This window comes from Tursiops truncatus, chromosome 5, assembly GCF_011762595.2.
Source record: "Tursiops truncatus isolate mTurTru1 chromosome 5, mTurTru1.mat.Y, whole genome shotgun sequence".
Classification (NCBI taxonomy): Eukaryota; Metazoa; Chordata; class Mammalia; order Artiodactyla; family Delphinidae; genus Tursiops; species Tursiops truncatus.
The window spans coordinates 67,900,398-67,924,337 of NC_047038.1; the positions used below are offsets into that span (position 1 = coordinate 67,900,398).

At 35.2% G+C, this 23,940-nt stretch overlaps 1 protein-coding gene across 1 annotated transcript; it reads right to left on the minus strand.

The window, feature by feature from the left end:
• Nucleotides 1-2,073: 2,073 nt before the first annotated feature.
• On the minus strand, nucleotides 2,074-23,729 carry YIPF7 (Yip1 domain family member 7). The gene is made up of 5 exons (XM_019928042.3): nucleotides 23,614-23,729; nucleotides 17,696-17,854; nucleotides 10,862-11,009; nucleotides 6,262-6,443; nucleotides 2,074-3,707 (listed from the first exon to the last, which is right to left on the minus strand). Exons 1-5 carry the CDS (start codon nucleotides 23,727-23,729, stop codon nucleotides 3,545-3,547), a joined length of 768 nt encoding a protein of 255 aa, XP_019783601.1. The 3' UTR covers nucleotides 2,074-3,544.
• Between the last annotated feature and the right edge of the window lie 211 nt (nucleotides 23,730-23,940).

Genomic DNA, 23,940 nt, shown 5'->3' on the forward strand with positions numbered 1-23,940 from the left:
AGTCTCAGTAATTCAGGACTTTTTTTATTTTCAGCACATGTCCCCATTCATTCTTGTAGAAATGAAGGCCATCTCTTGACTCCAAATATGCCATTTACCTTTCACATATAATCTGTAACTTTTGTCCAACCAGTAAAAACAGAAAAGTGAAAAAAATGTTGCCTTCTCAGATAAAAGAAGTTGAAAGTGTTTGAGTAAAAGGGAAAGGGAGAAAGTTTGCTAGGGTCTATTCAACCAAAAAAAATACATTTCTAGTTGTGTACCCTAAATGGCTTCCTTTCACTTTATCATTTTTTCTGTAACGCATCCTACTGACCATAAACAGATATCACCATTAACAAAGGAAAATACCTCCATTCCATACAAATGCATATAATGCAAACACTACTTGCAATGAGGGAAAAAGCCTATATTTTGCAAGATTTTTCTATTCAAGTGCCAGCTAGATCTGAATCGGCATAGCTTATTTCAACTAGAGTTCAGAAATGGACCCAGGATTCATGCAGGTATCTCTTTAGTCCTGTTAGATACTCTGGATTCGTCTTCTATCTTATTATTGTATTATTTTTCCCTGGCAGGTAAAACTCTTTGCCTCTGTCCAGTATTGACTAAGGTCAAGGGAAAAGGATGATCTGAGTAGAAGAGGTAGTAGACATGTTGACGGCCATGAGAAGATGCAATTAAGTTTTTGCTCAGTAACAGGAGGGTTATGTTGTGATTATGGACACTGGAATCCAGCTCTCCTGATTCAAATTCTGTTTTTTGGCTGAATAACCTTGGGCAAGTGATTTAGCTGATCTGTAACTAGTAGCCTCATTTGTAAAACAGAGGTGATGATAAGAGCACTTCATAGAGGTATTGTGAGGATTAAGTGAGTCAGTAAAGCATCTAGGTCAACCCCTAGTAAGTCTTGAGTAAATATCAAAATTATGCAAATTTCATGCATACATTTTCTCATATTATCATTCTTCCAAAATATTTTCATGTAGTTACCTAGCATTCAACCATAGAGATAAACAATAATTGATTTAACTTACTGCTTATAGTAATATATTTTTGGATTGTTTCAATTTTTCACAGTTACACCTTTGCCTATTTTTTCAGATTAACATTAAAGTCACTTTGTATTAAAGTATTTAAAGAAAACTACTCCTGGAATTTTAATTGGAATTATATTAAGTCTATACATTTATTTGGGGCACAATATTTTACAAAGTCCAATTTTCTCATCCTGTGATATAGGATGTCTACATATCTAGTCTTCTTTAAAAGTGCCTCTAATATTTTATAATTATTTTTATAGAGATCATCTATATTTATTTTTACATTAATACTTAGGTATTTCATAATTCTGCCATTATGAACTATTAAATGAATTTATTCCTATTTCTTACTCTTATGAAATATTTAGTATTTTGTTTATGGGGCTTTTTATACAGATGTTATAATTTTTCATAGTAAAAACATCAAAACTTTTTGGGTATAACTGTTTTTATGCACAGAAAAATAATGTCAACCTACATCCTGAATTTAGAGCAATATTTGCCTATACTTTTTTTTAATTAAAGAACTTTCTAAAAGATAAAAATTTAAATCCATAATGTAAATGTACCTCTAAGAAATAGGACTATATACCATAGAGAAATCACTATAATAAACAGCATTCTTGCTTCATCTCCCTTAAGCAAAGGGTAAGAAGACCATCTTAGTCCAAATAGAAAGAGCAAGAACTTAAGGAAACTCCATGCTTTGTTAACAGGTTAATTAATGAATTATAAAGTACAGAAGTCTAACATTTACCACAGTGCTGCCTTCTTTTCAACATATTCCTCCTTAGCATTCTTCTCATACTTCCGTAATTATCTTGTTTATTTATTGTTTACTTGTTTATTGTCTTTTTTTTTTTCCTACTCCCAAAGTAATTTCTATTAGGGCTGCAGCCATGGTTGTCTTATTTACTACAATTATCAACACCCACTGCACAGGAGGAAAAATTTTTCTTTCTTCCCTTCTAGGTTCTTTGGCTGACCAAATAATTAAATTGACATAAGATAGATTAACAGGAGAAAACAAATTTAATTTCATACATACAGGAGCCCCAAAGATATGAGACCTAAAGACAATTTGAACAATTGAGGCCTATATGCCATCTTGAGCTAAGGAATGGGATAGGGGTCTGGAGCTTCAAAGGGGAGGAGGTAATTCACAGGACAATCACAAGAGCAGTTGTTTGGTAATTAGATATTTTCCTTGCCATATGGATAGGTCTTTCAAATAAAAAGTTATCTCTGATAATAACTCCATCACACATTCCCCCTTGTCACTGTCTCTTTTCTTCTCCACATCCAGCCCCTGCACCTGCATAACCAGTGTTTTCCTCTTGACCTATTATTCATAGCAGCACGTAAATATCTTTCAATGTTTCTTACCTTAAAATAAAAATCCTTTGATTCAATATCACTCTTCATTTATGGCCCATTTCTCTGGCTTTTATAGGGGGAATGTGTGTGTGTGTGTGTGTGTGTGTGTGTATATGTATATATATATATATATGCACATATGCATACACACACGTCTTTATAGATATATACATGTATCTATAAAGATGCATGTAGGTTGATATATCTGGTGATGGGAAGACATACTTTTTTTCTAGATGTTTCTTTCAATAAAGTAAGAAAGGTCATCAACTAACAGTATGAGAGGAGTATTGGAGATTTGAGCAGTGAAGAAATGATGTGAAACAATCAACTCAGAAAGTGCGAAAGTGAATTTATCAATAGTAGGGTAATGTAATAGGACTCAAAAGGTTGTACTGAGCAGCCATTTAAGATGTAGTCATATAATAAAATAGAAACAAGTGACATTTCCTCCAGTCACATTCATCTATTCAGGGAGCAAAATGGCAAGGGTACTGAGGATATACATATTCAAGGGAGAAATTATAGTAATGAACCATGGCATCTAAACCAAGTAAGAAGGAAGTTAGGGCTTGAAAAAGTGGTGAGTGAATGCATTGTGCAAATGGGACCTAACAATAGTTGTGAAAGTAAATGAATGGAAAGGCAGGAGATTCTTTGACTCTCAGGTGAATCAAACCCTAAATAACACCTCCCCTGAAATTCTCCAAAGGTCCTGGACAGTGTGACTTAAACAACTTGTACACAGCTTGAACTGTCATGAAGATTTCTCAAAAGGCTCACTGTAGATTTCCTCTACCCAGTCAGCATATGATTTTATTTACTTACAATTTCTCAGAAATACATCCATTAAGAAAAGCAGGGTCCATCAGTACAACAACTGTATCCCTTTTTATTTTAAAGTATTTTAAATTGTTTTAATGCACCAACCAATAAGCAAATCATCATTAAAACCAAACAGCCTATTAGAGCCCCATCCTTAAGTGCTGTTTTGTCTCTCTGCTTATTATTCTCTCAACAGCGATAAAACAGAAATCATATGACCAAATGTGAATGCCAATACATTTCCAGGATAATCTGAGCGACAAACAAATAGAATCCTGTAATGCCATCTCAAATAATCTTCAGAAAACTGTTAGGAGGGCAAAAAGCCCATAAAGTAAGGCACAAGGGTAAGCAATGAGAAGCTGCTGTCCTTCCATGGCCAAGGCTGAAGTGAAAATTTTGGAGGCTGAGAGACTACACCAGCCAATGATGACCAGTGCCAACACAGTTCCAAAGGTGCCCCTAGAGCAAAGACAAAGGAGATGGTTATCTTACACCAGGAGAAAAAGAGGTTATTGAATCACAGCTGCCTCTGAAATGTCCTTGGTACAATATTTATAACCACTTTCTCAATTTGTAAAAGGAGGGTGAGGAACCACAGGAACTCAAAGGCCTCAGCTATTTAGAAAATTTTTGAATCAAGTTCACCATTAGAAGCTAAATATTTTATAGGGTGGTAAAAACTCAGATTATTGGAAACAGAAGAATTGACCTGCTGTCACTCTCATGAGTCAACATTCAAATCCCAACTTTCGAAATTCTTTTATATAAGCTATGTTTAGAGACTTCTTTTATAGCTACAGATTTCTTTTCCCCACTTTCTTCCTAAATTTACCCCCAGTATGAGCAGAAAAATGACTGGACTCGCATTCCAGTGGGGTTCCTACTCCCCAGCGCTCCCAGGTCCATGTCCTGGGTTTTTGTCTAGGACAGCAAAGCCTGACACAGCTCAGGGAGGGAACAGATGCAGCAGTAAGGCACAGATGTGTGTGGCCTCCCACCTCATTGCTGAAGATCACTTTGGCAAATAAACGTGTGGATTTTTATAATATCAAAATGGATTTGTTCAAATTGGTATCTTCAAAAAGTAACTGTGGAGACAATTGGTTCTTTAGGAAGAAATGGGAGTGAAGTGACTTAAAAAAATTGCAAAGTGAAATGGTCATTAGGTCAAGTGCTGCTAAGTACCAGCATATTGTTCTAGCCACTGTCAAACTATACTGCCTCACTTGATCCTGGCTGAATCTGAAATTGAGAATTGTGTTTATTATTTGTGAGAATGACAGAAATGCCTACTTTTAATAATTGAACCAAAGCAAAACAAGTGAAAAAGTGTACAATATAGCTTATGATGCCTTAGATTATGAACAAACCAAAAATATTTTAAAACACTCTAGTAAATATTACATTTGTAGGTTTAGTTAATATCTATTAGAAATAAAATTTAGAGTGATTCAATTTACAGGTTTTGGTGAACAAAAATGTGAGATTATATATAATTCATTTGAATGTTATAGTAATATGCCCAAAAAGGCAATTTCAGTTTAATGGTCTTAGAGATCAGATAGCTTATTCCCCATTAATATAATTTAAAGGATTTCTAATTCATCCTTTACATTTCAGAATGAAAATCTAATGAAAAATGTCCAGACCTCTGATGAGTCTCAAAATTCAAGAGTTGTCGTTTTTATTTTCTTTCCCTAATAATCTGGAGTCATTTAAGATACCCCAAAGCTAAACTTTGATGGAAATAATGTCTAAAACCTAGAATTTTTAAATGGTTGATCATTATAGTATTCTTTGGCAAAAGCATCTGACAAAATGGAAGTTGTAAAACTGAACTCTGTAGTAACTTGTCAAACATCTGTACCAAACAACATAGCAAACAGAACAGCTTGCTAAGGAACATGATATACAAAAAGTGGAATTTTTCCATGGACAAGACTCAATAAATACACCTTTAACTCACATTGTACTTATACATTCAAAGTTTCCATTTTCTGTTGTATTCCTCTCTTTTACGTGTTAAGCACTCGCTGGTAAAGTAAGAGTTTGCTCTGTTATTCTCAAGACTATTACTTTCAAAATGAAACCATATTAAAACAAAAAAAGCATTTCCATCTATGTCATTCTCAATAACGTTATGAAGAAAATATCTGAGATTATATCTAAACAAAAATATTAAAGTCTTTCTAAAATGTTTATCTGGCATTGGCAAAATTCTGTATGTAATATCCTATCCAGTATAGTGTTGATAACCTAAAACTTGGATCATCCAAGAAAAAAAAATGTGAATTGTGTCTCCTTTGGATGTGGAAGAATGAGCACTGATGGCAAATGTTTATTTCTAATTGGATTTGGAGCATGGCAGGTGACAAAGGACTATGTAATTACTTACTCTTCCCAACCAAAGTGGTAGTGATATGCACTGCCCTGGGAAAGTGCCCGACAGAAGCATATCTACGGAATCCTCATTAATATTTTTGAATTGCAAATACTATCTGCCCAGGAAGTAAAAAAGAAAAAAAAATATTGACTGAGCATATATGCTATAAAGTTCTCTAGCAGTAATATCCTCATTAGGCTTCCTGGGAATTCTGCACTGCAAGGAGTCCAGCTGAGAAAGAATACTTGCTTCCTGCCTAGAAGGCAGAGTGCTTGGGAGCTGAAGCAATTTGTCAGTGTGCACCAGGCACTTACTCTTCTTAATTCAAACAAGTGAATTTTCTGTTTTTGGTTATATTACCCATGACAATAGTTCATACTGAAGGATGTGACAACTTACAAAGTGCTAATTTTAAAGATAACTTCGTTTAATTTATTTTTTAAATCATTGAAAGGAACAGCACCTGAGCCAAAACCGACCTACTTTCCTGAATCTGTATGTAGCTTTTAATAGCCAGTTTCCCCAATCCCACTACTAACATGATCAGAAAGAGGCTAACTGTTGTACTGGTGTGGCAAACCCTAGCGATGATTGTGCAGGTGGGGTCAATTAGCACACACAGACGCTTACTGCAGTGAAAAGAAGATGGCACAGCTGGACAGGATGACCATGGGTATCAGGCAGTAACCCAGAACACTCGCCACGCAGCCACAGGACACCCCTGAAGAGCTCATCAAGTTTAGTAAGGCGTGAATCCCTAAGCAGCCAATGGCACTCGTGCCATACACGTAACCAAACTGGACTTTTCCTGCCTGAAACAACGGGAAGAAAACGGTTTGAACATAGAACAAACATCAAGAAGAAATCAGATTGTCAACAAAGCAGAGAGTACTTTCGAATCAATCAGCTCAATGCTGCTCATGTCTTTGTAGTATAAGTCTCGAGACTGGGAGTTCTGGAAAAAATACTGCCTGTTATACGGATTCAGGTCATGAAAACAAACACCACCACCCCCCCTCCTTGAACTATACGTGAGATGGCACAAGCGTGCTTATATTTCCAGATTTATATTTTTTATCATAGATTGCCTATTGGGGTACTAGGCATAGGTAAGGATATATTTTTCTCCCCATATCTGTTGAACAATTAAATGGATGAATAAGTTAATGAAAACATTCCAATTTAGTCTTGGAGATTTACAAAACATATTAGTAATATTAGCAAACATCTGTCAGATTTACTATGTTCGGTCCTATTCTAAAGATTTCACATATATTAATTTATTTAATCCACACAACATAATTAGTTGGTACCATTGTTGTACCCATTATACACATGAGGAAACTGAGGTGCAGAGAGGTTAAGGAACTTGCCCAAGGTAAAATAATGGTAAGCAGTGGAGCTCAGTTTTGAATCCAGGCAGTCCAGCTCTAAAATTTAGGTCTTTAACACCTGCAGGAGCTCTAACAAGTCGTAAACAAGGGGACTTATTTAACCTTATTTAAGCCAGTATACCCCAAACTTATCTGACCCCAGAATCCTTTGTTTTCATAATGCCTATTACCAGCTTAACTGAACAGACTTTATGAAAAACTGATTTATATAAACCAACTGATAGCAAATCACAAAAGAGGTATTGTTAAAGGAAGTCAGTAGTGTTCAGGATAGACCACTGACCTGAGGATTCATCAAAATAGCCATCACCCACAGAGCACGAGAGACTTGTTCCTGAGCCAGCACCGTTAAACTCATCCAGGGAAAGTCACAATCTACTACTGATTCAACCCAGGATATTTTAATGTTTGCTACCCGAGGGTGCCAAAGCTCCAGTAAAGAATGCATGTCATTTTTATATATATACATTAAGCTGGTTAGAAATTCTAGATAAAGATTGAGGAGGCTGACTCCAGTTTTCATGGGAATTATTTGAAAACAACAAAGGATCTGGTAAATTGATTCAGAGAGAGAGCTTTTTAGCTGTCCTTTTTTCTGCTCCATAGCTGTCCTTATGTCTTACAGAATAAAGAGATATTTATTTTGTAATTAATTAATGGAGAATATCATGACCATTTTAATGTTTAAAATTGTCCGGCTAGTTTGAAGTTTTCTTCCTCTGCAGTTGGGGAAGTTGATCACTACAAAGTTCTTTCACAAAATGTCCCTGGGCTATGCTGCAGAATTCTTTGCTGCATTAGTCATAATAAGTCCTCCTGGCTATTTTGTGAAATAATGCCAATAATGCTAATGGGCATGCTAAAAGAAACACATCAGTTATGTACTGCTCTATTGGGTGAGTTTGCTCCACTTGGAAAATAGTGACAATTTCAAATCACTTTCATGTATTAGAGAAACATTCTACTTAATATTTTAATTGGGTGGGATAATTCTGAGGTAGGAATGGTTGTAATGGTGAAACACAACTTCCCTGTACCCAAAGGACACATAGCTGGTCCATGACCCTAACCAGTTTTGTGCATGGGGTAAATAGAGGGTGGATAAAACTAATTTGGTAGTAAAATTGTCCTTTTCCATATCAGTTACTGACCTCTCTCCTTATCTCTTACTCTTGTTAGTTTATCTAATTTGAGGTACAATTCCATCTGGCAGGGCCAGTCCCATTTTTTAAGTTGTTTCAAATTCTAACAAGGACTTGTAATTGAAATGGAAAATAAATGTTCGATTTCTTTTTAAATTCAAAAATTTTTAGGGCAGCCTTGTACCACCCTTATTACTACATCTTTACTTGAAATACTTCTTATTCTTCTGATTATGCTTTTATATTGGCTGTGCATGTTCCTTTTCCAGATCACACTCTTAGCTCTACTAGAAAAATTAAATGGAGCCATAGCTTTAAAACACTTGTGTTCATGGTTTGGGGGGTGAAAATAATTTTAAGAGGAAGAATAAGTAAAGTTAAATTTGTGTTGAGTGTTTGAAGCAGTTCTTTTTAGTTTGCTTCCTTCAACATGAAGAAAGTCCACTGAAAGGTGTTGTGCCTTATATAATTATAAATCATAAAAATGATGAGTATGTGACTATGAATCTTACGCCTCCAGAGATAATGAACAGATTTGAATATTGTTTCTGGATTTAGTTTTGCTTTCTCTAGTACAATGCATATACCAGCCCATAAAATCATCTTTTACATTTTAATTTTAGATATCCAGGGCAGGGTTAACAGCCTCAAATGGACTCTGAGTTAAATTTGGCTTTATTAATATCCAGTGGAGTTTTTCGGTCCTTATTGTTCTACATGTATCAGAATCAGTTCTGAAGTGACCACATCTAATGGTAAAGGTGAAGTGAAAATATTTGCCTAAAAAGTTTGAGAAAATACGCACTTTTACACATTCCCTAAAATTTCACAACTGAAACGAACCTTAAGAACCACTTATATAAACCTCCTTTTTGATCTTCAAAATGAAAAAAATGAAGGCCAAGAAATAGGAAAACAAAAAACAAGGTTCAGGATCACACCTGGAGGCAAAGTTAGGGGCAGATCCAATTTTTCCACTTTCAGTTGAGTTCTTTGCCTGTATTACTTTGCACTTAAAACAAAAGAGAGGATATTTAAATAATTCCAACTAACATTATGTACCCAAAAATGATCTTAATGGGATTAATGCTTTCCTTTAAGAGGTGGTAATAGTAATATTTTCTACAGAAAAACAAACAGCTGTTATATTACAAATTACCTGAAAAAGAAAGATGAGTTAATATATTAAATTGATTGTTTCTGACAATTTGATTAATTGACATGGTCTTACTTAGCAGCTTAATCTAAGATTATCAAATTACTATGACAAAGACAGAAGGGACGTTAGAGACTAAATTAAAACTCTGGTTGATATAGTGCTAGATTATTTGAGTATTTGCATTTGCTGTAGTTCAAAGGAAGAAATAAGATGCTATAACTAAGTACTATTGCATTGGGTAAATATGATGTGATTATTGACCACACTACAATGCAGAAATTAGATTTCTATCAGAATTTCGATTAGTATTATGTAATTAATAATGAAAAGTGAAGACTCATTTAGTTGCAAATACATTTTACAGCTAGTTTTGAGAAGTATAGCTGCATTAGGGAAGTGGATAGCTGTAAGAAAGGAAAGTGAAATGAGTAGTTATTTTAAGGACTTTTCTTAGAATCTTTAATTTCCTATATTACCTCTCTTGCCAAATTTATCTCTTTGTGCCCTAATGAAACTGTACTTGTCAGACTGGCTTGACCATCTTGTTCATCCTCTGTTTTTAATGTATTGTCATTACCTCCTTAATACAAAATCATAGACCTTTCTCATTTCTTCTTTTTCTTCCCTTTTTTGGGTGGAGAAATCATTTTTCTAAACTATAAGCTAGAATACCTTCTAAACTTAACCTAGGTGGAAATATGTTTTTCTTTTTTGATGACTCTGAATATCATTACTCCCAGATTTAAAGAACGAAAGAGGCCCATACACAAGACAAATGGAGATGTCAGGGGAAAAATTGCCTTCATAAAAAAGAGAAAACTAAAATGATAGGGGAAATATACAGGTTGAATAAACAAATCACTGCTTATCGTTGCAAGTCAATTTATTCATAGTAGCCTAACCAGAAACAAGGAGACTCATCTCATACCTAACAGAATATTTGAAATAGTCTAGAGATAGATACACCCCAGCAATGAAAATGATGAGTAAATAGAGGGGATTTGTCCAGTGTCACAACAGAAATCTCACAGAAAACAAGAAATAAAATTTCAGCCCTCTGTTTCCCAAATCCATGTGTTCCTCCAACTTTTTCAGATCGACAGTCTTTTCTAAACAACAAAAAAGACTTAAATTACAAGCAAATCATTTATATGATTTCCTGCTTTGTTGAAAATCTGTCTTGGTGATTTGATTTTTGAAATTCTATTTAAATTTACATTTTTTATCTGTTGTAATACATGATGGCAGTTTCTCTGTGTCATTATGGTTCTATTAAATATGTCTCTCTCACCAAAAAAAAATGTAGTTATGAATCAAACAATTTTCACTTCATAAAGTGCTATACTTTCTTCCGTATTTACAAAGACCTCTTCAAAAATGACATTTGAAAGGACGTGCCTTAAAATCTGGTACTTGGCTGTGGTGTATGCAGAAGTATAAATATAATGCTGTAAACATGAAACTTAGATAAACCAATGTTAGCTTAAAAAAAGGAAAAAAAAAAAGAATATGTAATGCTTGCTGCCGTCCATTACCAGAAGTAGGGAAGCTCCTAGGACCCCACAAAACAGGATGGGCCCAGTGAGGTCTGTTTCATTCATAAGGCTGCCATCTGCTGGCTTCAGTGGGTTTAACACTGTCAATGTTTTTTGCCGTATGTGATCAAAATTAATTCCAAGTTCTATAAAGAAGAAGGGGGAGGAGATAATATAAATATAGAAAAATAAACATGAGTAATATTCTTTAATTAAAGTTAACAAATATTATTAATTTACTTAGCACTTTAATCTGATTGTTATACCTTCATAGTTTAAAGTTCTACGTAATATATAGCAACCTTGAAACAAAAAAAAAGACTTTTTATTCCCACACAATGAGCTGAAAGATATATTTTAGAGAAATAATTCCATCAAGGAAAAATTTCCCTGCCTTCTGCAGCAAATAGAAGCTTAAAATGCAGCCAAAAATGAGGAAATGGACATTATACAGTAAAAACAAAATATAATGGTAGCTAACAAACGAAAAGTCCCATCTTAATGCCCATTGAGATATTTCTTTTTCCTGCATTTTCTATTGCTTACACTTCTGAAACTTGTCCTACCAAACATGCATAATTTTCAATTAGCAGTATTATCTAATCTAAAGACACTTAGCCTAGGTCTGGGATTTTACTTATACTCCGCCTGATGAGAAGAGCAATACCATGCTAACTGCCTGAAACTCCACAGAAGAGAAAAGGCAATGGCTCATTCAGCAAGTAAAAGCAATCATGGCGTGCATACATATTTTAATAAGGTCAGTGCTGTGTGTTGTTGAGTCTGTGTATTCAGAGATTAAATTCTTGAGACAATTAACCTTTCCCTTTTATGAGTGGTGATGCTAGAATAAAATATCCAAAAGCAGTGGGCTCAGTGTCCATGAGTCTACACTCAATTAGTAATTTCTAATTATTTCTCCAATGCCTTGTTTTTCAAAGAATTCTGACTGTCTCTTTACAGACCCGCTGCTAGATTCTGCTCCTCTTATATCTTTTTCATTAAAAAAAACCAAAAAAACCAGCCATTTGACATCCACTGAATATAGAAATAAATGCCAACATCACACCAGTTACTTTCCTCACCACTCCTATAAAGCTAAACTTTAAGATGCATCTGGAGTAGAAAAAAAGGACATTCATAAAGGAGAATATAACGTCACCACTTAGGAACCAGTAATCAAGCTGGTTACCCTCCTTCTCTCATTTTAAATTTGAATATGGGTGAGGTGGAGGTTAGGAAAAACTGGAGCTAAACTACTGGAAAGTACATACATTTGAGCTAAAAAGAGTGGAATTCTTTTTAACTGAATATTTTTACTGAATTTTGCTGTAAGCCTTACAAGATTTACATGTGTTGGTCTTACTGACATGCATTGAGGCTGGTACTGTTATTTTATTCCTACTTTGTGCATCAGATGGCTGAGGTTTGGAGTGATGAACTTTTCCAAAGTCACAGAGCCAGTAATAGAAAACTAAATAAATAAAATAGTCCAATTAAAAAATGGACAGAAGAACTGAACAGAAATTTTTCCAAAGAAGACATACAAATGGCCAACAGGTACATGAAAATGTGCTCAACACCATTAATCATCAGGGAAATGCAAATCAGAACCACAATATCATCTCACACCTGTTAGAATGGCTAACATCAAAAAGACAAGAAATTAAGTGTTGGCAAGGATGTGGAGAAAAGGGAACATTTGTGCACTCTTCGTGGGAATGTTTATTGGTGCAGCCAGTATGGAGAACAGTATGGGGGTTCCTCAAAATGTTTTTTAAAAATAGAACTACTGGGCTTTCCTGGTGGCGCAGTGGTTGAGAGTCTGCCTGCCGATGCAGGGGACACGGTTTCGTGCCCCGGTCCGGGAAGATCCCACATGCTGAGGAGCGGCTGGGTCCGTGAGCCATGGCCTCTGAGCCTGCGCGTCTGGAGCCTGTGCTCCGCAGCGGGAGAAGCCACAACAGTGAGAGGCCCGCGTACCGCAAAAAAAAAAAAAAAAAAAAAGTAAATAAAAAATAAAACTACTGTATGATCCAGCCATGCCACTTCTGGGAATATATCTGAAGGAAACAAAAACAGGATATCAAAGAGATATCTGCACCCCCGTGCTGAAAGCAGCAACTGCCAAGACATGGAAACCACCAAAGTGTACACTGCTGGATGAATGTGTAAAAAAGTTGTGGTATACATACATATATATATATATATATATATATATATATACATATACATTGGAATACTATTCAGTCATAAAAAAGCAAGGAAATCCTGTCATTTGTGACAACATGAATGGCCCTTGAGAGCATTTTTCTAAGTGAAATAAGCCAGACAGAGAAAGTCAAATACTGCATGGTATCACTTGTATGTGGAGTCTAAAAAAATTTTAAGTCAAACTCATAGAGTTGGAGCAGAAAAGTGGTTGCCAGGGGCTAGGGATAGGGTACAAAACAAGAGGGTACAAAAGAAAAAAAGAACCCATGCTTTTAATCATATAGCTGTTGTTGAGTCAACATGCGTCTAATCTCATAAGGTTTGTAGTTTTTTGAAGTGAGCCCAGTTCTCCCATGTGAAGGATTGTCTCCCTAAATCATTGGTACCTGCCATTCAACTTCCCTTCCCGGAATTTAGTAACGCTCTTTGGTCAGAGACAGGGTATAATTCAACTTCTTTTATAGTTGTGTATACCACCTAAACACCTTGCAAAGCTGACATTCTACACACAGAATACTAGATGAACTTTCAATGATCGCCATGACATACAGGGACCTTGCTCTAACAGGGGCCTAGACATTTTTAGAAGGTCAGCCAGACATTGCCCGAACTAGGATAGAAAGTGTATCTTTCACTCTTTTCACATCCAGGTTGACAATTGATAGCCAACCCAAGCTTGAAAAGAAAGAATTTGAATTTAATTTGAATTAAATAAATAGTGAGCAAATCATTTACATTTCAACTTCCCTTTTTAGTTTCACAGTGTATTTATATATTTCTTAATGAACATACACTTTGGAGTATATGAGTAGTTCACCAACTTAAAATAGGTTAGAATGTCCAATGCGATTTTTAAAATAGCAGAAGATTTTAAAAATTGAGAAATACTATAGTTTAAATGAATTTCACCTGAGGCTTATGTTGTCTTCAAACTTTATTTTCAATTTATATATTTACGTTAACAATATGTTTTCAGTATTCACCACAATAAAGTGGCCTTTAATTCAAAATACCTTTCTCCTCTAAAAGCATAATCATTATTCCTGAAGAAACCCAGATGAAAATGCTTTATGAGACATTATTACTGATATCAGCCATTTATTTGATGGCATAATTAACTTTTGCATGTTTCAACATGGAGTCATGAAACAATGAATGAACATAGGACCTACTAAATATTTTCATAAGAAAAAATATTTTGTGTGTTTTTTACCAAAATACATCTCCATAATATTTTGTTTTCAAATTTATTATAAGGTATGCAAATGAGATACCTATTTATCAATTGTAGATACCCTAATATAACAACTTATTTTACAAGATAAAAAAAGATGAAACTGCTGTGAAATTTGAATGCAAAATTTATTGTTTTGCTGTCATCTAGTGGTAGTAAAGTATACAATATATATGTTATAAAAATGAATTAATATCTTTGTTTACTATGCAAATTGTGGCACTGGCCTTTCAAATGTAAACATCAGGCTATGCTACAAATGTAAATATCACAGTAATTTTTCTAGTCTGACAGATTTGAATTGACTATTATTCTTCAAGTTGCATTTGTTAACATTGATTATACATGATCAAATAGCAAAGGTTATTATTCTTACATAAAACGAAACAAGTCTTTTAGACAACTAAGTGTTTAAGGAATAAATGAGTGCACTTTCAAATAACATGTTTTTGTGCAAGGGATGTTAATTATTATAACTTCATAATTTTATAGGTTGTTTTGGTGTACGCTCAATAAAAACTAGCAAAAGTCTTTTATCATCTTATCCTAGAAATCCTGCCTATGGTCTTTTTATATCTTTTAGACAGATGAGGGTTGAGGCTTTCACAAAGTCACCCAGCCTGAAGAACATATTGGATCAGAGTCTAGAAATTTCATAGACTCAAAATGCAAAATTATATCAGATACTCTCTCTTCTAATATACAATACATTTGGTGGAGATAATCACAAAGAGAAAACAAAACAATCTAGGAATTTCTCTGAGATGTAGTAGGAGGGGAAATTTAGTATATTTCCTATTTGAAATTTAAGAAGACATCATGGGAGAATGTATTTGAGTTTAGAATATTAGAATGGAGGCATCTGAGACAAGTAGAAAAAATTATTTTCAGTAAATGTTACAGGAAAAATTGATTAATCATTAAAGAAAAAAAACAAAGTTAAATTCTACTTCATGTACTAACCTAAAACAATTTTCAATGAATCAAAAATTTAAGTGAAAAACAAAAAGATAATTTAAAAATTTAAGAATCTACAAGAGGATATAAGCAGTATCTAGAGCTGGAGAAATATATTCTAAACAAAAGAGCAATTGGAAAGAAAAGTTACCAAGAAAAATATTGTGGAGTTAAAAACATAAACATGATTAATAAAATGACTATATGCCCTAATATCCCACAAACAAATTAGATGGCAAACACAACCTAGGAAATAAAAGCTTGAAATACATATTCCAGACAATAATTAATATCTTTACCATATAAATATCTCTATAAATAAAAAAGGAAAGGAAAAATCTTAAGATTCCAATAGGAAATCTGGCAAAGAACTTGAAAAACAGAAAGAAGTAAAAACATGTAAAACAATAAACATACGAAAAAAACATATAAAACAGTCAATAAACATATGAAAAAAATGTCTAACTTTTCTAGTAACCAAGAAATAAGAAGTATTCTTTTTTGCCTTTTTGCCTATCAACTTAACAAAGACATTTCATATTCTACTATGGAAGTCTGTTGGCTCATTATTTTTCTAGATGAGCCTGACAGTATAAATGACTTTTGACCCAGTAATCCCAATGTTATAGTTCCATCCTAAGGACAGATTCTGTACAGGTCAAAGTTTTTACTATGATATTCACCAAAGCATTATTGATTATAAAGAATGACCTCTATGGTAGATTTAAAATATAGTACTTGTATATAGTAAAATATTATGAAGCCATTACATGTCATATTTTCAAATAACATTTAATGACTTTAAAGAATGCCTGTATAGAAATGCTTATGATATAAAGTAACTTTAAAAAATATAAAACTTTATGCCCATAGTATGATCCAACTTTTATTTTTAAGTATTTACCAATATATTCATAGTCAAAGAAATATAGTATTTCATTTTTTAGTGTATATATGTATATATTCATAGAAAAACAGAATAAAGGATGGAAGAAATTACATCAAATTATTAATGATATGTCTCAGAGACAAAATTTTTGGTGATTTTTAAATATTTTTATTCATATGTTTCTATATTTTCCAAATTTCTATTTTGAACATAGATTAATTTTATAATTAGTCAATTGATAGTTTTTTTTATGTAGAGATGTTGGTGGAGTCAAGGAAAATTCTTGATGAGAATGGCTTATAACTTTCAGGTGTTAGATATCAGATGCAGAGGCAAATTAGAATGAATTGGTTAAGCGTAATTGATCCAAAAACTTAACTGGCTTCTAAAGAGCCAACAAATCGATTATATAAATCTCTGTGCTTTTCTGAATGGTTTAAATCTTTCCTCTTTTCTTAATTTGAAGGCAAAGAGAGAAGAATGTTTTACTATCAGGGGGCTGGCTGTGTTCATAAGAAGCAAACAATGATCTTTTGATGTGAAATATTGGGAATTTTAGCCTATCCCTTTTCACTGGACTACATACAAAAGAGTTAGAGCAGTTAGCCAGTGAATATTTCTCCTTGGCTTCCAAATTTTTTTTTTTTTTTTTCGGTACGCGGGCCTCTCACTGCTGTGGCCTCTCCCGTTGCGGAGCACAGGCTCCGGACGCGCAGACTCAGCGGCCATGGCTCACGGGCCCAGCCGCTCCGCGGCATGTGGGATCTTCCCAGACTGGGGCACAAACCCGTGTCCCCTGCATCGGCAGGCGAACTCTCAACCACGGCACCACCAGGGAAGCCCGTTGGCTTCCAAATATAAATCTCCTTGAACTTTAGTTTTCTAGCATCATGTTGATATTCCTTAAGAACAAAAGTGGCAGATATAAATTGGCTGGATTAAAAAAAAAATCAATGGATGGAAGATGCCTGAAATCTTTGGGGGCCACTTTTAACTGCAAGGGTCCCTAGGTTTCCTTGCCACCAACAGTGCTATTTACTGGAATCATATTCCTTCCCACTTAGTCATATCTATCTGAGATGTGCGGGCTCACATGAGCCAGGAAGGGAAAAAAAACCTGTCTTTTCTCCATGACAACAAAAAAAGAGTACTGAGAAACTACCCACTTTGCTCCCAGGCAAACATAGCAGAAAATAGTAAGATATGCTTGTGGTTACTCTGATATAATCACTCTGCCAAAAGATGTCTTCACTGTTGTCTAGATATGGTCAGGGAGTCCACATTCAAGAAACAATGAAGAAACATTTAAAAACTGCAAGACTAGCACAGCAATAGCTCGTATCTACTTCCAATTGTCCCCACACATACAGGAGACAAACTCCCAAAGGTTTAAGTGTGTTGGTCTGGCAGACTCTTGTTTATATGTGGAATAATCACATAAAACACTGTGTGCGGCATGCTGACAGCGCACATTAAGAGCTGATTATTGCTATTGTTCTTTGAGCTGTACACACATTAATAGCACTTCCTTAACTTATCTTCTAGTAAAGGAGGCTCTTCATCAAAACTGTCAATGTAAGAAGATGGTGAATAATAATCCTGGTTGGATGCTGGCTGAAAGAATTGTCCCGCATAACTGGATGACACGAGCGTCTCTGGTGGGACGAAGGCAGCCTGAGGCTGCTCACTGGCTTGTTGTCTAGAAAAAGGAAAATACTGATATTTACACATCTAAGAAAGGGCTATTATGACAAATCAAGGAAGGAAACTACAATTTTCCTTTTATGATTTCTCCTAGTTTTTATGACTATTTACCCATGAAAGAATTAACTTGCCTGACGTTTAAATTTAATCAAAAAAAGTGACTAGTTGTGAAAAAACTCTCTAGAAGAATGATCCATATTGACTAACATGTATTGATAATTTACAATGTGCTGGACACTCTCCTTCACATTTTCTCACGTAATTAAAATTCTGCAAGGTAAAAACCGTAGTTTTAATCCCATCTTACAGAAAAAGAAATACAGGTTCATGGAGACTGAATGACTTGCCTGGTAACACACAATAACATTCAGGTGCTGGACTGTGAACTGAAACTGTCTGAGCAGTGCCCTGATCCCTACACAATGCTGCTTTTTCACTGGTTTTCAGGGACGGTCACCAAACAGGACATTCCCTATAAATCTGTGGAGGCAGCAAGTAAAAAATCATAGTCATACTAAGTGAAGTCAGACAGACAGAGAAAGACAAATATCATATGCTATTGCTTATTTGTAGAATCTAAAAAAAAAAAGATACAAATGAACTTATTTACAAAACAGAAATAGACCCACAGACATAGAAAACAAACTTATGGTTACTAAAGGGGAAAGAGAGGGAGGGATAAATTAGGAGTTTGGAATTAACATATACACACTACTATGTTTAAAATAGATAATCAACAAGAACCTACTGTATAGCACAGGGAACTATACTCAATATCTTGTAGTAACCTATAATGGAAGAGAATGTAAAAGAAGAATATATATATATAACTGAATCACTTTGCTGTACACCTGAAACTAACACAACATTGTAAATCAACTATATTTCAATAAAAAGTTTTAAAAATCAAAATTTTAATAGTAGTCAATTCATAGGAAAAAAAAAACACCTAAACTGACCGTTGTCCATCAAGGAGTAGACTTTTTAGCTCTGGCTATTCCCAGACAGTTATTGACAATCAAATTATCTTTGAGAACCTGACTTAAAAGTCTTCCATAGCTGACTTCACTGTCCATCTTTTGAAATGTGCAGTTTAGTTTTGTTGAAACACCATATTACAATATTTCCTTGATTGTGCTTTTATTTGGTTTTTATTTCACCATTTGTGTGAGAAAGTTGGAAAACAATCTTAGTAAATAACTTCTTGCAGGAAGAGAAAGGAAGGAAGAAAAAAGGGCTCATCCATGAGGTTATTTGGTCATTTCAAATTGTTTTTACCGAAAGGAAAGGAAAGGGAAGGGAAGGGAAGGGAAGGGAAGGGAAGGGGAGGGGAGGGGAGGGAAAGGAACATAAAAAGTGGTCCTTGATTTCCTTGATTACAGAGCATCTTAATTAGCTCTTTGAGAAGGTAAATACTGAAACTTTGATGATTTCTGACTCAACACATTATTCCAAATTTCAACTGAATTAGACCAGAATAAACACTGGACTCTGGCTGCTAGGATTTAAATATTACCTTTGTTAACAGGCATCTCCTATTCCTGTAAAAATCATTTCAAACAACTGTGAAGTGAGTGCAAAAGCCTCCTTTAGAACGACTGGCAACATTCTTGGTCATTTTCCCCTTCTTTTGCTTTCCAACTCTATGTATTATATTTCTGCCTGTAATGCTAGTCCCATGGTAGGATGTATCCTGAACCAAGTAGAGTGCTTAGCAAACAGGACTCCTGGAGTCTGACTGCCTGGGTTCAAATCCCAATTTTATAATCTTAGGCAAATCATTTCACATTCTGTGCCTCAGTTTCCTCATCTGTAATATGAAGACAATAATAGAACTCATAAGGTTATGATGAATTAAATTAGCTGAAATAAATAAAGCACTTAGGTTAGCGTGGGGCACACAAAAAGTGATCAATAAGCATTAGCTAAGTATCTGTATGCTGTTCTCTTCCCGAGACTGACACTGAAGCATTCTAGACACCTTCCTCACACCCTGAAACAGCATCTTCTCTATTTGCAAATTGTTGTCTCCCAGTCTGCCACTTCCTCAGAGAAAACAACATTAATAGGAAGTCAAGAGTTTGTATTCCTTCTGTGCTGATCATCTCTAGCTTTTTCCCATTTTGGTTTCCCTGGAACACCCAGACTGACTTCGACAACATCCCACCCACCCTTTGTTTTCCTACCAGGAGAATCTCCACTACACCCATGCCTGGCTTGGCTTTCCGTCTCTAAGCCATGAAGCAATGGCCACACCTGGTCCATATACAACCCCTCTGAATGCTCACTAATTCTTCAACATTCCCCTTCTCACCACCTATACATGGGGTTATACAGTTCCAACCAGCCTGAAGAGGCTTGTCTTTACTTAGATGATATTGTGTTAAGATACGGCATGGCCTCCAGCTTGGGAAAAATATTTAACTGTTTCTGAGACAACAGGACTTAACATTCACCTTCCAATGTAAATACAGAAGATCACTGTTAGAAGACTCAGTTATACTTTCGGTGGTTTCAGAATTATGTCTGTTGCACAGAGTCAGTTTTCTGTCGCATCACATAATCAATAGGTACGTATTTTATTAGAGGCTTTGTTTTTCCAAAACTGTATGGACTTCCATCATGAGGGTCAATTGATGTTCCTTTCCTTTTTCAGTCTGATCCCTGGGGGAATGGGCTTGTATGACATTCCCAGATCCTGGCTCAGCCAGCGGGTACACATAATGATGTGCCATTAACTATGCTTGAAACACTAAAGGAATCGCAGGTCTAGAGACTCAGAAAAGCTGATAATTCAGTATCTATCTGTTCAAGTCCTGCTGAAACATTCAAAGGGAGTTTTCCAGTTGTTGTCACCTTTCTGCAGAAACAGCTATTTCTTACTCTAAATAATTGGAATAGATTTCCCATTTCAAAAGCTGGAAACTGCAGTGGGAAAATATAGCCTAGAAAACTGGCTGCAGTCATTGGAAATAATGCCTATCTGAATGACTGGATAGTTAAGTTGTTTTTTTAATGAGAAAACTCCATCTTGTTCATCCTAAACTAAGAAAACTTGGTTAAAAATATAAATATCTTCATTCATAAGAAGCACATTCAACCAGCTTTCAGATCACTACGCCATTCATTGAGCATAACAAGTGTTTTAAAATGAGCTCTCATACTGAGGAGGAGGGAATGGGGCAGGGGACAGGGAGAGAGAGACTGATTATAACTAGCTACTGGATTCCTATGTCTTTTGCCAGTATGATGAACATCTTATTCTGATTTGGGGTACATTTTAATTGAACTATTCACTGTATGAATAAAAGATCAAGTTTCTGGAGTTATTTGATGCACACTTGTAAATCACTGACCTGACTCCATGTTTTATGTACCTCATAAAAGTACCACAGCTAATATGCCCTTTTCTAATTCCTGAGACTTGCAGTGTGGGTTGGAATTTACCACATCCAAATCAGGACTTGGATTTAAATGCTAAGCATCTGAAGTAGGCCAGGCCATCAACCTAATGCAATATAATCATAACTTGCCCTCACTTGGTTATATTAATTTCCATCTCCTTGTCATCTTGATTTCTGGTCAACATTGATATGTGCAGTCAAATGGAGAAAGAAAATTGGGTGGGCTGGGGTGGGGGGAGAAGGCTGTGGTTTGAGTCCCTGCTTAAGGAGACAGCTTTGTCTCTCTTTTACTGGACTTTTCAGTTTCGTTTAGTCTGAAAATGTGGATTGCGGATGCTGCCCAGGTGCTTATTCCATCTGGAGAAGAGAAGGGAGAAAAGAAACAGCAGGCCACTGGATCCCTTCAATAAAACAGGAGCACAGAGCTGAAAAATCCTATTAGATAGCTATCATGTGGCTTATATATTTTGAGTTACCATCCTGTAATACCTTCATGCTCAAACTACTCCCTGGGCCATCATACACTTTTCTGTTTTTTCTCGACCTTCCAAACTGTAAATCATAAATGAAATAAAATTAACTTCTTTTTCTGTTGTTGGATTCAGCAATGATTGAGCCAATTCTAGACAGCTTTATCCTTTTCCCCCATTTTTCTTATAAATATTTTAAACACATTTAAGTTGCCTGGTGATAATATTCAGATAGATAGGTAGATAGAGGTATGGATTGCTTTTCATGTTAAGATGTTCTTATGGCAATTTGACTAATGCTAGACAACATAGACTAGGGGCATGAATGAGATAAAATTCCAGATATTTAATTTCTACAGTTTTAAAAACATTGGTTACCAATTCCTTTCCCTATCGCTTTAGAGCAGTGGTTCAGCACGAGTAGTAAGGATGTAGCTTGTGAAAACGGCACCTATCTGCTTGTGTCTGCAGGAGTCATCAGCCCATAAAAACAACATCCAAATTGTCTTGGGTGTAGTTGAAACGGAAGAGTTCCCACTGCCTGTTGTATTTATTCTGTTTTTTCCTCCTTATTCTGGAGTTTTCAAGGTACTTACCTGTGTTCGAAAAATAAACTTCAGGAATTAATAAATTTGAAGTATTTCTTATGTGGTTATTTGCCCTAAACTTGTTGGGATGGCACAGTAACCACACATCCCAGTTTGCCTAAGATGATCCCGTTTATTCTTATTGTACCAACATTGTTATTAATAGCACACATTTTACTCTCAAAAATGTCTTGATTTTACAATAAATTATATGCCACTTAGTCTAATCCAACAACCTTGGACTAGTAGCCTAACCCCATTTTTTACGAGCTGTGTGACCTTGGAAAAATTCCTTAATTTCTCTGTCCCTTCTCACAGTTCACTAATGTAAAAGAACATCTAAAGAAGCAACTGTGTAACCAAATGCATGTTTAAGTGACTCGGCAATGGTGTCCATTGCTTCTGCAAACTATAGTTATATGAAAAAATAACATATATATTATAATGGTTTTACTTTAACACACACTTTCCTGCATGTTATCACAATTGTTCTTCGGACAATTCTCACGAAGCAGGTATTATTAACATCCTTATTTCTCAGTTTAACACACTCAGTTGGGGAAGTTGTCTTTCCCAATGTGACAAAAAACAAATACCAGAGCCAGATTGAACCAAATTCTTCTCATTCTAACTGCCCTATTTGGGGCACTAGTAGAGGGTAAATACTAAATTCTTAATCATTTTTTAATTTATTTTCAACTCAAGTTGAATTGTCAACTCAAATAACTAACACATTCTGAACTACATTTATCTCGATTTCAGTTAGGAATTGCCACACTGTATTATAATAGCATATTTAATTGTCCCCCCTCCAACATAAATTTTTTAATTTTGTGAGGGAAAAGATTATAGATTTCTTCTTTATCTTTGGGTTTATAGTGCCTTTCTTAATTTCCGACACACATGCAGGCACTCAGTAAATGTTTATTAAGTTGAATAAAATCGGTTTCTTGAGCAGTATCCTGGGAAATATCAGGTAAAAGGAAAATGTTTTCTGTTTGTTCAGGGCCTGTATTCATGCTCCCGGTTAAGTGATGTTTTGAAAAGAGGAGACAAGTCTTTCACCTGAGGCGACAAGTCTTTCACCTTGATCGCCTGAGGCGATCAAGGCCATTCATGGGAAACTGAATTCATTTCTCTGCCCTTTCCTAACATTTCTTCTTGGGCATTTTACTGAGATACAGCGGGGAGAGGTTTTGCTTCCCTCAAGGGAAACTCCCTACCTGAAACTCCCTGTCAAAATATTATGACTTCTTAAAATGAGAACATATTTTCTCAGTGTCAAGTACTTACTTTCTAGATCCATAAAGATTTCCATAGGCATTAGAATCATTATAACTCTGCTCCTGATTTTCAATGTTATAATTAGATTGGTAAAAGTCAGAGTCAAATTGTTCCAAGTTTGACATCCTGAAAAATAAGAGTGAAAAATGCAGAAGTTTAGGAGTCAATAAAGTTTCCCTTGAGGTATTTATGAGGATTAATAGATGCTGTGATTATGGCAGGATTCCTATTAGAGAACAAGGTAGTCTTTGAATGGGGGAAGGGTGTAGAAATGTATGCTAGAAAGTCATTTACAAAACCTATATCTTCAATTCACTTTTCTGAAGTTTTCACTCA

What these genes read in the sequence shown, in the direction of transcription:
- YIPF7 (XM_019928042.3), bottom strand. Translation starts at nt 23,729, where the DNA reads ATGTCAAACTTGGAACAATTTGACTCTGACTTTTACCAATCTAATTAT. An exon ending in AATCTTTATGGATCTAGAAA is followed by an intron (nt 17,855 to 23,613) that starts GTAAGTACTTGA and finishes TCCTTTTTCTAG; the next exon opens with ACAACAAGCCAGTGAGCAGC. An exon ending in GCCATCTTCTTTTCACTGCA is followed by an intron (nt 3,708 to 6,261) that starts GTAAGCGTCTGT and finishes TCTTTGCTCTAG; the next exon opens with GGGCACCTTTGGAACTGTGT.